General features: G+C 36.6%; 1 protein-coding gene across 3 annotated transcripts in view; it reads left to right on the forward strand.

Moving 5' to 3' along the window:
• The window catches only part of USH2A (usherin), a 739,062-nt gene that overhangs the window by 204,159 nt on the left and 520,915 nt on the right, over positions 1-13,988 (forward strand). For all 3 annotated transcript variants that reach the window (XM_019465619.2, XM_053908979.1, XM_053908980.1), the window contains exons 17-19: positions 4,868-5,362; positions 6,405-6,674; positions 8,282-8,451. In XM_019465619.2, the coding sequence (XP_019321164.2) occupies positions 4,868-5,362; positions 6,405-6,674; positions 8,282-8,451 (935 nt within the window). The remainder of the gene's footprint in view (positions 1-4,867; positions 5,363-6,404; positions 6,675-8,281; positions 8,452-13,988) is intronic.

Raw genomic sequence — 13,988 nt, forward strand, 5'->3', positions numbered from 1 at the left:
GGATAGCATGTGTAATATGAAAAGGAAACAGTACTTATATTCAGTCGGATGAACACAAATCTTTGGGTTAAATAAAGGCATTTGGAATTATAGGTGGAGAATCATTGAACTTTTCAAAGAAAATTAATAGTGTTGTCTTCCGAGAAAGTTTGATCACTTGGTTGAGACCATTATAGAATTCCTTGTTAGAATAAAAACTTTTCTTAGCTTGCCTGATGCACTATGGGATTCTCTAGGACAGTTATTTCCAACCTAAGATCATGACACACTGATGTATTATTATCTTTAAAGGTTGCAAAGTATTTATTATTAATAATAGCACACTAATTATTGTGGAATAATTGTAAGGTATCTGAGTTACAGACTTTCCAAAAATAAGCAAAATTTACAGCTTCATAAGCTTGTACATAACCAGCTTTCAAAAATAGGAGAGAAAGATCTAGAGGTCAAGTAAGCACAGTGGGAATTGTACATAATCAGCACCTAATATTATCTCCCCTGTAGCGCCAATCTGGTTTGCTTATAGGTATTTTCCATGTCATAGGTGTGAAGAGAACAGCTATCATAGGAAATAGCACTCATTTAGTAGTGTTGCAGTTTTAGGGAGTGGTCAATAAATCATATTATGTTTTCCTACTTGAATTTGGAACCTAAAGAAAACTAGACCTAGCAGTCAGGAAGGTGGAAATGAAAAATAAAAATAATCTTCATTACTGATAAAAGTCAGATTGGAGAATAGACCTTCCCTCCTTCAGGAAGACAGATTAGGAGAGAGAAAAATCAATGGGCTGATCTAAGCATGTTCTGTTTCCCCCTCTTCTCCCCAACTTCACAGTTAAATCATTACTCATTTGGGATGCCATGAGTAGAGAAATAGCCCTTACATGTTTACTCTAAAAAAAAAAAAAAAAAAATCCTTTCACAGAGAAACTAGACGAATACTTCAACACCTGACCGTTGTTTACATAGCCTAAAGACATTAACGTAGCTTAGAGTTTCAGACAACTATACATCTTAGTGAACCCTGAGATTTCATTTCTACTTTTAATATCGTTATCATTTGTTATTCCACACTACATCAAGGGATCAATGTAACAAGTGGTAAGATAGCTCAGCTACTCTGAGAGACAAACAGAGAATATAGGGAGGGGATGAGGAAAAAAAAACAGAAGAGATGATGGCAAGTAACTGTTTCTCTAAGACTCTCAATATTCTTTCCTAGAAAAATATTTGGAAAAATCATTCCTTCATTTATTCAATGAAATTTTATTCAGTGCTAACTCCAGATCAGGAACTGTGTGAGTCACTAGAAATATAAAGATGGAAGGAATAGTTCTCGTTATCGAGAGGGGAGATAAAAAGTAAAGCAAAATTATAATATATTTTAAATGTTGAATTAGAGTAGACTTGGAGTATTAAGAAAGTACTGTAACCCTGACTATGGTATCAGAGATGGAGACTGAGAACCATTAAAAGTTTTGCAGTCAGGAAGTGATGTGTGAACTGGGTTAGCCAGGTACTATGGTAGAGCAAGAATGATTGTCATGGAAGAAATTGTACGTGAAAAGGCATGAAGGGCAGGTGTAGGAGAAAATAAGGTACATTCAGGAAACCTGAGCTGGTCCAGGTAGCTTTCATGGGTGGTGTATTAGGACATACCTCAATCCAGAGTGGGTACCAGCTGAGATCATGAGTTCATGCTGAAGGAAGAATTCTGAATGTTTCCTCAAATGTGCAGAAGTTTGTGGTAGGAGAACAATTTTCCCAGCTCAGAGTTAAAGATAGAGATAATTCTTCTCCTAAGTGAGCAGTGCAACCTGCTTGAGATAAGTTCTTTTAACCTGAGTTATTTTATTGTTGCTATGACAGAATTAAGGGGAATTCTGTTTATACCCTTTCAACTCCTTTTATTTAGTTCATATTGTATGTTTATATAATATTTTTAACCAAATATATGTTGCCATCTCAATTCTATCATTACTCTAATTACTTACTATGTAGACTGCTCTTGTAAATTTTGATCTATTGAGATTATGTCCCATTTCTCAAATGCTACAACTATTACGTACGTGCTGAACTTTTTAATTATCATCAGGTTATATGTCTTCCAACTTCCAGTTTAAGCACATGCCAGTCTCTTGAAATATTTAGCATTGATAGTTATTTTTGCCTTTTAGGTTTTGGCTTTTGGCATGTTAAGTAGAATATTTTCCATCATTTTCTAGCCTTAAATGATCTTTTTTCAAAATTTTTTGAGTATTTTAAACAGTCTCATCGGGGATATACATAACTTTAATTTAATAAATATTTATTGAATTTATTATATGCCAGAAATACATGTAATAGTAGCTGCACCATGGCTATGATAGAGAAATTTCCTTAATTGTTCAATTGTAATAACAATGCTATGTTATGAGCAACAAGTATGATGTTCAGGTAATATATCGAAAACCAATGTAGTAGGCATTTGAATAACTGATAGAATGACACTACTTAGCAACTACTCTCAATATATCACAGGCACATTTTTCCAGTGCAGGATATCACTTTTTCTGGAGAGACATAGTAAACGTCATTCATCAAATCCTTCCAGTGGAGGATATCACATTTTCTAAAGAGGCATAGTAATTTTTTTAAATATGAAATTTACTGTCAAATTGGTTTCCATACAACACCCAGTGCTCATCCCATCAGGTGCCCTCCTCAATGCCCATCACCCACCCTCCCCTCCCTCCCACCCCCCATCAACCCTCAGTTTGTTCTAGTCTCTTATGTTTTGGCTCCCTCCCTCTCTAACCTTTTTTTTTTCCCTTCCCCCCCACCCCATGGTCTTCTGTTAAGTTTCTCAGGATCCACATAAGAGTGGAGGCATAGTAAATTTTATGCATCAGTTTTACTGATTGATTTAACAAATATTTATTGAAATTCTACTCTGTGCTACAAATGGTGGCAAGTAAGGAGGACATGATCTTGGCTTTCCCAGAATGTTAAGTCTAGTGTCGAAGACAGACAATTTATCAAACTATTAAACTACTAAAATGTGAGAAGGGTATATGCACATTATATGTCACAATGGGAGATTATGGCTAATTTTCTTTCTTCTACATCCAGGAAAACCTGAAATCTCATAATATTCTCCCACTCCTACCTCATTTAAGCATGCTCAGTACATTTTTAAAAAATTGCCAACACCCCTCTGCCCTGAACCTACTTCAGTTTTGGACTGCAAGAAAGATAAGGAATTAGGAGAATATGAGTCTGGATTTTCCCAGATTACTTAGGTTCTCAGAAGGTAACAGTTCCCTGGTTTGATTTTATAATAGAAAGTTTCACTAATACAGGAGACAAAAATTAGATATCAATGAGAACACATTTTTTAAATTTGATATTAAGTGTACTTGGAAAGAAATTCATCAGTGCATTTAGTTATTACTAGTATTAGTGCCTCCAAAGAGGAATCTCAGTGTACAATAATTTGTCTATGTAATTTTGTCATTGGGGTAGATCTTTTTCTTTTTTAAAAACATTTTTAATGTTTATTTTTGAGAGAGAGAGAGACAGCATTAGCAGGGGAGGGGCGGGGGGGGGGGGCAGAGAATCTGAAGCAGGCTCCAGGCTCTGAGCTGTCAGCACAGAGCCCAATATGGGGCTCAAACCCACAAACTGTGAGATCATGACCTGAGCCACCCAGGTGCCCCTGGGGTAGATCTTTTTCTTATAAAAATGTCATATCCGATGAAGAAATCATCAAAGAAATTTTTTTAATATCACGATTCCAGCATTCTAGTATGATGACTAACTTCACTTTGGAAAGTTTCTGGAATAGTGTGTACTCCAGTTTATTTTTCATAATAATATTTACATATATGCACTATTGCCTTTTATGCTTTTTTCTCATGTTGCTACATGGCCCTCGTTACTATGTTTTATAATAATTACATGATATTAAAATTCTATTAATGTAATACATTAATATTACAATATTATAATGCATTAAATTCCACTTTAATATACTTCAACATTTCCTATTATAAATGACACATCAGTACTTTTAGATGCTTCCTGAGGAAATGCTTCCCAAGAATTTGAGTAAGGACCATGGTCTTATAAAATATGTTTTAGTGTATGCTTGTACAAGCCCTCAGTCTGTTGCCTCTCAGTTTCACACTTACCCTTCATTGCCTCCTTTGCAACAATAGAGCTGGAGCCTGTAAACGTTTCTCCGTGGCTACCTGGCATGTTTTAATTGTCACAATCCTGCAGTACGCTTCCTGTCCCCTTAGAGAATGGGATTCCAGGCACACATCTAATCATGTCCGCTCCCTATCTTTGTAATCTTTAAAAAACCAGACTTCTCTTGTGTAAGTTGTCCACTGCTGATTACAAATGTCTGCAAAAGTTAGTGGTTTAAAACAACAATAAACATTTCTAATTTCACAGTTTCTAGGAGTCATAAATTCAGGAAAGTTTCCAGTCATGCTATTGGCCAGGTGGCCAATGTGGCCTGTGGTAGCAGTTTGCCAACGCTTCGTGTGGTGCAAAATATTGTTTAACAAGCAAACAGGTCATATAGAAGAAAAAACCTGTTATTTCAGTTTCAGAGAACTGCCAGAAATTCCTCTTATATCTTCTATAAAAAAGACACCATATTATATAAAGAATGAGAGCTTAAGCCTTCTAATATCCTTCATTACAAAAGGCACTTATACCATACAAGTAATCAGTATTTGCTTTATTTCTGTTTTAAATATATGAACCATATTCTTACTCAAAAGAGCAGGTTGTACATAGGAAAATGGTTGCAAATAGTTCCTTACTAATTTGTGACATGTAACTATTTTCTTCTTTTTTTTCTTTTTAATTTCAGATATTCAGTACTTCTTAGACACTGACCTGTCACCATATACTTCATATTCCTATTACATCGAGACCGCCAGCGTGCATGGCTCCACAAAGAGTGCACCTGTCACTTTCAAGACGAAACCGGGGGTCCCGGAAGGACACTTGAACTTAAGTTATATCATTCCTGTTGGCTCAGACTCCGTAACACTTACCTGGACCACACCTTCAAATCGTTCTGGTCCTATAGAAAAATATATTTTGTCCTGTGCTCCTTTGGGTGGCATTCAGCCGTGTGTTCCTTATGAAGGTCGTGAGACTGCAGCTACCGTCTGGAATCTGGTTCCATTCACCAAGTACCATTTCTCTGTACAGGCATGTACTAGTGGGGGCTGTTTACACAGCTCACCCCTTACAGTGATCACAGCGCAAGCACCTCCCCGAAGGCTGAATCCACCTGCAGTGTGGAAGATCAGTTCTACAGAACTTCACGTCGAGTGGTCTCCCCCAGTGGAACCAAATGGTAGGAAGGCAAGGCTCAGATCTCCCTTTCTTGGCCAAACATGAATGAGAATTTAGGCATTTGGAATCGTGCAGTAAGAGTCTGGCAATTGTATTCATTTTTGTAACTGTAGGATAGAATAATTGAGAAGGTCTAAAGATATCAAACACTCTTTGGACTATGTAGAACAAGTTAGTAGAACAAGTGTATTTCTTTAATCTAATAACAAATTCCATTCATTTAAATTGCCCCTTAAAAGGCTAATATTATCTTTGCTCTTAATGACATCTGTCACAACACAAATGATGTTTCTAATTTGAAACTCACTTATGAGATGCATTATATTTGACTGTGTCACAAGCCAGGGCACCCATAAGCAGTAAATTTTCTCTTTTAACCAAGAAAAGGATATAAAATAATACCAAAAATATGTATATAGGCTGGCTGACTCCATTAAGTTAATTTTTTGTCTTCATACAATTGAACCCTTGGTTATATAGGCCAGACACAAATTCATAGATTTTTAGTAATTAATTTCATGTGTGTACTATGGCAAAACCTTTTATCTTGGACTTTTAGAGTTACTTGATAAGAATATGTAGAAATTAAGTTGAATGTTCTAATATTTATGTAAATGGGGCTGTGTTAAATAGATAATTAAATTAAAATCCCCAAATTTGAAAGTATACAAATTGGAGGTGCAGTGATCAGATTACACCCCTCCCTCAAACAAAGCAATTCTTCTTAGAAATTATGGCCCTTCACTCTGCAGAGGATTGGATTTACCTGTAATAAGTTATCGCTATTTTGTGTTTATGCATTCCCTTTTGGTTTGTTTTTCCACGAATATGCTTTTTAGCGGTACTTTATACATTCATCTATCCATCAGCTTGTTGTCTTTTATAAGTCCCATCATCTGGATTATTAAAGGAGTGAACAGGTAATCTAGTCAGGAGAATAAGGCAAAGCCAGCAGAACTCTTTAACTAACCTACCCCCACCCTACCCCCAAAACTGTCACTTTGTCCGATGAGTCTCCTTGGCTCTATGTTTCACTTTTCTAGGAGTGATAATAAGATATGAACTGTACATGAAAAGATTGAGATCTGATGGACAAGCCACGTCAGCAGAAAGTCAAGTTTTTCAGAGCAGTGGATGGCTCAGTCCTCACCCATTTGGAGAATCGGCCAATGAAAATGCATTAAAACCTCCTCAGACAGCTACAACCATCACTGCCTTGGAGCCATATACCACGTATGGGTTTCGAGTGTCAGCTGTGAATATGGCTGGCAGTGTGTCATCTGCCTGGACTTCAGAAAGAACAGGAGAATCAGGTGAGGAAAAGGGTTTTGAATTCTACTTTTAAGACTCCCACATAAAAATGCTGCCCCAAATGAAAGTCAACAGCACTAAAGTACATTTCGAAAAGCAAGAATTATAAATTTATATAGGCCAAGGAAAAATTTAATATATTGGTTGGCTACATAAATAACTCAAGGTCATAAAGCACTTGCAGTGAGTTTTAGGGAAAAAAAAGTAAATGCCTGAGCTATTACTTCAAGAGGGAAAAATAACTTCACTGTAGTTACAGTCTTTTGGGAATGTTTGCCAAAAATAGCAATTGGTTTCCATTCCTGAAGTGGGTTGGCCATATATCCTATCTTGCTCCAAATTCAGTACAATTTATATTCAATGAAAGAGATAGCTGTTACCCATTTCACAAATCCTGTTTTGTTTTTATTTCTCTCTCCAAAGCAAATAGTGTAGGTACTAGGTGGTACCTAATGATAGAATCCCGGGTATCAAAATCCGTAATTTGCAACTGTACTCACAAGCAGCTGGCAGTGTGGGAAGAAAGGAGTGTGACATTTTCAATTTTCTGAAGATATCTTCACTATGGCAAATGAGAGATTTTTTAACCCTCCCCCTTACTCTTTACATTAAAAACACCTCAAATATCATGAGCCTTTCACCAAAAAAATACACTTTTGTTATGTTTTGAATCTATGGATATTCAAGAAATCCCAAGTCCTGATTTAAATTGGCTCTGTTAAGACTGTGGGGAGGATGAGGGTAGCTTTAGGTTGATGTCCAAGGGAATCATTTCATGAATAAAATGTGCATTCTGCTTGAGCATCTCTTAATGACTACCAGCCATCTTGGACAAATAATAGTGCCATGATAGCACAAGTGATGAGCCATGGCGTTCTGGAAGGGGAAAATCAAGGTCAGAAATGAAAAGTAATGGGTGAAACTGCAATACTGGACCCTCATAATCTTATGGGTCACTGGCTCCTGAGCGTGCAATGAGGTCCTTTGATAATACACCTTTGGTTAGCACATTTAAAATCCATATTAAGATCTCAAGGATGGCAGGGGGAGAATGTATGTGTGTATGTACTCTGAACATTTCGATCAAGATTTATTGAAAACTTAAAAAATTTCTTTGGGGTTATTTAGAACATTTTCGATTTACCACTTTCTGAAGAGTAATATTCTCCAAGCTGTATCAGTGTGGGTGAAATACTTCTCTCCATTAGAACTCTAGTGTGTTACTCTTCGTTGTTCTGGACTTTGTGGACTAAGACTTAGTTTTGATGACTTCTCCTTTCAAATGCTTCATAAGACCTATGATTCCCCACTCCAAAAAATCTATTAGTTATCTTCACAAACGTTAGCAAATTCCTATACGATTTTTATTTTGTGAATGGAAAATACCTTTGCTGGTAAAATAAGAATGGAGAACATCCTTGCAGAAAACATAAAAAAAAAAAGTGAATGGCTTTTATAAACACCAGTATATCCTTTGATTTTTAAAAATCAGGGTGTTAATGTAAGGAACAGGGGTATGGCAGAAACTAGAACACATGTATGAATTTACTCCCGAAACCTGTAAATAATGGCGTTCATTGTTGGCTGCTGTACTTGTTGTCATTGATAGTGCCAGAGTTCATGACCCCTCCCTCCGTCTCCCCGCTTTCACCGTACTCCCTCAATGTGTCCTGGGAGAAGCCGGCAGATAATGTAACAAGAGGAGAAGTTATGGGGTATAAGATCAATATGATTTCTGAACAGTCACCTCAACAATCTGTTCCTGCAGCATTGTCACAGGTATTGTTATTTGAACTAATGTCCTTTCAAAACTGAATTGTCTTCATTTTGATATTTTCTGAGTTTGCAGAATTCTGTGACCGATTTCTCTCTTCTAGATTCCTTAAATGGGGCATTGTTTCCTGATATGATATTATGTGTGCAAGGCTCTATATACTTATAGCACCTATTTTTTCTAATATAAGCATGTATTAAGACAAAATAGATATAACGTTGTTTAATAAAATCTGCTTTTTACACTTAACATATATCCTTATATATCTTGTAAGAAGCCGACTCTCAGTAGCTATGTAGCATCACATTATTTGGGCAGACAATAATGCATTTAGCCAACCCACAATCAGTTGATATTTATACTGTATTGATTCTTTTGGAAATATAAGTAGCATTGATAAGAATGTCTTATGTGTACATTTTGCATATTCCTGAAGAGAAAAGAATTCTGAGGAACTCTTATAGCAGCTTATAGCAAAGGGTATTAACATGTTGAAGGTTTGGGATATACAGTGACATATTGTTTACTAGTACTTCATCCTCTAGCTAGAAGTAATGAGAATAATAATCATAGCTAACTTATGAAGGCTGTATTATGTGCATGGACTAAGTCATTTGATATGTATATAACAATCCTGGTGGGGGGGGGGGGGGCGGTGAGAGGCTCTTCTTTCCCTCCAGTTTATGGTGTGGCCAATGTACTCCATTAGTCTATTCTATCAGCATGAGGGTGGCCGATGACAGAGATGGCTGACGTTAACTGGACAAGTCATTCTGTGTGCTTGACTGTTTAGCACCTCTTCTGAGGAAGATGCTCTTTGGTAGCACTAGCACAATATAAAGGGATCTTCGCACATAACTATCTCTCCCATGGTCCTATCCACACTCTTCTTTCTCAGACTTCCTGGTTCCTGATCTTCTAGTCTTTTCTCTCTCATGCCCATGACTAATACATCCCAGCCACTGTCATATAGTTCAGGTGTATTCTACCTTTGGATCCTTCCCTTTTCATACAAAATCGATGACAAGGTGCGCTACTGGTGTTCGGGATCATCCTTGAATGGAGCTACAGAGCAGCTATCATGCACTTGCAACCACACACTAAGGCAACCCACCTGTGAACCAAACCGCATGTTTATACTCTCTCAGCTCTTGAGGGACCTCCAACAAGTCATAGGTATGAGCTGAGATTGATTGAGCTACCACTATACAAATGGTCGATAAGATGGGGGTCCCAACAATCTGCTTGCACAGTATATAATAATTCCTGGCTCTTTTTATGCCCCCTTCCATTTATGGATATCCCTTTCCATTTTATGATGAATTTCTGTTGGGCTTCAATGGCCTTAAGAGATGGCATGTCTGACAGAACTCAGCTCATGAGAGGCAACTCTAGCTTCATGGCCATTGGATGTTCCACAGTCAGGTTCTCTGCTTTTACCAAGGCCCAATAGCACGCTAGAAGCTGTCTAGCAAATGGTGTTTAATTTCCATTGTGTCATATGCCCTTGCTCCAGATCCTGTGAGTCTACCTTGCGATTCTCTTATTGAGAGCTTGCCGTAAATGTCTCACAGCATCTTTTCCCACTCTAGCCACCTTTAGTACCACAGGCTCTGATAGACTTTGTGTCCCAAGTTGCTTGGCTGCTTGCAAAACAGCCTTGACCTTGACCTGCTGAAGAATCCATTTCCGCTTGAGGGCACACTCAGAGCTGGCAGCGCTCCATATCACTCAGTAACTTGGTCAGAATAGTATTCCCAGATGTGGAATATGCTCTCTTCAGAACCTAAGAAGGCCTGCCAGACATTCTGTTTCCTTCCTACTAGTGTAAGTGCAAGAGGCAATAAGCTGACCTTTATTTTGGAAGGTGTCCTAGCATGTCTCAGGCTACTGCACCCCCAAACATTTTACTGATGGCGCAGACCCCTTAATTTTCAAAAACGTGGTCTCTCATTCTTTGGGGGACATAATACTTATCAAGACTTCAACATAACTGCCACTTCTTGATTCTCTGATTCTTCTTTTTTTTTTTTTTTATTCATTTTTTGAGAGAGATGGAGACAGAGTGTGAGTGGGGGATGGGCAGAGAGAGAGGGAGACAGAATCGGAAGCAGGCTCCAGGCTCCGAGCTGTCAGCACAGAGCCCAGTGTGGGGCTCCAACCCACAAACTGGGAGATCATGACCTGAATCGAAGTTGGAGGCTTAACTGACTGAGCCACCCAGGCGCACTGAAATTTATTATTTTTTAAGTGGAGGCCACAGTCTGAAATCCAAGTGTTGGCAGGGCCATTTTCCCCCCAGTGGCTCTAGATGAGAATCCTTCCTTGCTTCCTCCAGCTTCTGGTAGTTTCTGGTGTTGGTGGCCACAAAACTCCAATCTCAGCATGTTGTCACATAGTCTTCTCTGTGTCATTATCTCCTCTGTGTCTGTGTAGCCCTCTCCTTTCTCCTATAAATATATGACTTATATTTAAAGCTCACCCTAAACGTGTGATTTAATTAATTACATCTGCAAAGACCATATTTCCAAGTAAGATAACTTTCTGAGGTACTAGGTGAACAAGAATTTGTGGGGGACACTGTTCAACCCATTGCCAATAGGTTTGCCAATATTTTCGAGCCTTTTCAGTAGACCGAGCATGTATACAACACAAAACTAGGAGAAGAAAAAGAGTCAATAAATAATTTATGACTCCTTGTTACACTTTTTCATTAGTCTGGAAATAAGTACTGACTTATCTGCAACTGTCTCAGGTGGCAAAAATAGACCTAGTCTTATACAAATCTTTTAGCTTAAACAACTTAGTCTACCAATCCAGCATATAGCAGGATTTAGGGTAAATTTACAGCCATCACTGCTTTGTTTGGTCCTTAATTTCATACCATATTTATCCTTGATGTTTTGTTGTTTTTGCTACTCTTTTGTTTTGTAAACTGTTCTTTCCTTGTAAGATAGTTTCAAAGCAACTATTGCTTGCAGTATAATATTCTCTTCCAAGACACAAAACTAAGTAAAAAACACCGTTCGTAAAAATATAGCCTTGGAAGTCAATTTGTTTATATCCCATTTCTGGCAATCCCTAGCCCTCCACACATCTCTGTGTTTCAGGTCTTACTCATCCGTAAAATAGGAAAACAATTTCTTCTTACCTATGTGGTGTCTGTGGAACTTCAAGAGCTTGACGAATATTAGCTACTATTAGTGATTTTTATTAATGGGCTAAGACTACATTACACTTTAAAAAGATCACTTTATAGTTCAGTGGAGCAGTAAAAGATTACATTTTTATGACAAAAATTATGGATATGCATCTTTGTTTAAAAGTCCTTTCTTTGTGGCCCAATTGAAGAAAGATGTAGATATGTCACTTTCTTCTCTTACGCTTTCTCTCCCCCACAAATATCTATCTACTTCATTGTGTATTAACGAAAATGAAATCAAGAGTGGCAAAGTCAAAATTGTCACTTCAGTAGTTAAATTTGTATCCACACTGACCTGAGTGTGTCTTGTTATAAGTTTGGTAAATAAATAGCCAAAATTTCTAGGGAAAGCTACTGTAAAATAACTGTTAAGGAAATTTTGGCTAAGAATGTGGCAAGGAAGGGGCACCTGGGTGGCTCAGTTGGTTAAGCGTCTGACTTCGGTTCAGGTCATGATCTTGTGGTTTGTGGGTTCAAGCCCTGTGTTAGGATCTATGCTGACAGCTCAGAGCCTGGAGCCTGCTTCAAATTCTGTGTCTCCCTCTCTCTCTGCCTCTCCCCCACTCACATTCTGTCTCTCTTTCAAAAATAAATTAACATAAAAAAAAAGAATGTGGCAAGGAAATATATAGAACAGTTGATATTATCAGTGTAGGATTTCAAGCTTCCACAGATTTCTTTCCACCTCTTTAAAGATTTGTGCCAAAGAAAATTTTCAATTAAATTGATCCTTTAAGATGTGTAAAATGACTGTATATATGGTAGAGAAAAAACTCATCTGAGTGATTATTTTATGTGCTACAAGCTTGAAGGTAAATGTCCTTTTAAAATCTGGTAATTTGTACCAATCATATGTAGAGAAGTAAAAGCCCATCAAAATTAGTATTAATCTACATTTTCTATTTCTTATTATATGTCATTATGTGTTCTTGCTATGAAGAATAGTTTATTAAACAAATGATTCAACATCCTAGATTACAAAGGAAACACTTTATTTTCAAATTAATTTTTTTTAATTTGAATATAGTTGATGTGATGTCACAATAGTGTCAGGTGTACAACATAGTGATTCAACTTCTCTGTATGTTATGCTATGTTCACCACGAATGCAGCTACCATCTGTCACCATACAATACTATTACACATAATACATATTTTAGATTCCACATATGAGCGAACCATATCATATGTCTCTTTCTAAGTGTGACTTCTTTTACTTAGCATAATACCCTCTAGGTCCATCCATGTTGTTGGAAATGGCATGATCTCCTCCCTTTTTATGGCTACATAATATTCCATTGTATTTTTTTTTACCACATCTTCCTTAAAATAAGAAACACTTTGCTGTATTTTATCCTGAAAACAATTTCATTTTCTAAAAATCTAAATTAATCCAAACCAGAGTTGTTCTAAATGGGATAAATTTTATAGCAATACTCAATACATTTTACTCATTTCAAAGTTTTATTTTTCTTAGAAAATTTTACATCACATTGCACAGAAGAGAACATTTTATAAAATCAATAACAATTTCAGAATTAGAAAAACGAAGTACTCATGATTTGGTTTTTGATGTTTTCTGATTTCTAAATGTAATTGCAAGGAAATAATACCAAAGTTTTAAATTATTCCTAGATTTTTAGACCTTTGGAATCACCTTTATTTCTGAAAAATATTATATAAATGATGTAGTTCATATCCCATTCACACTGTTTTCTAGAACTACTCATTTAGGTTATAAAGTTTTAAAGTAAATGCCTAGGCAATATTCCAAATGAATTTTATTGTATTTCTAAAGGGAGAATATCTAGAAAATTACTTCAAATGTTACGAACCTTAACAGCTATCTATATTTATACATATAGAAGATTATTTGCTATGATATCAGTATCCCTTAGAAAAAAGTTTTATACTCATGCTTGGTGTCATACTTTTTGTTTTAATGACTTCTTTTTCTGAATACAATTTCCAGTGGTTTTTGTATCTATAAACTAAGTAAACTTATACAGTTGCTTTTGATCATTCCTAGTTTTAATGATAGGACCAAGGCTCAGTGTTAGTTGTTTAATTATTTGTTTATGTACTATGGCGTTCCTTTCAGCCTCCTTCGCTCAAATCTGCTTTTCTCCCTTGAAATTGTGTGATAAAGACAATATTTGAAGAAATGTAACTGTTTGATCTAATCTGCATATGCTTATTTGTATAAGAAAGATAATTGAGAATTGACCTCATGTGGATGCTCAGTAATGTGTTTACTTGTTTTCCTTTTTCTTTTGTGGCTTTTTATTTTTAAAGAAAATGATGGGATTAATTTAACATAGTGACATTTTTCTGTGCTAG

This window comes from Panthera pardus, unplaced genomic scaffold (genome assembly GCF_024362965.1).
Source record: "Panthera pardus isolate Hobbes unplaced genomic scaffold, ASM2436296v1 HiC_scaffold_21, whole genome shotgun sequence".
NCBI lineage: Eukaryota > Metazoa > Chordata > Mammalia > Carnivora > Felidae > Panthera > Panthera pardus.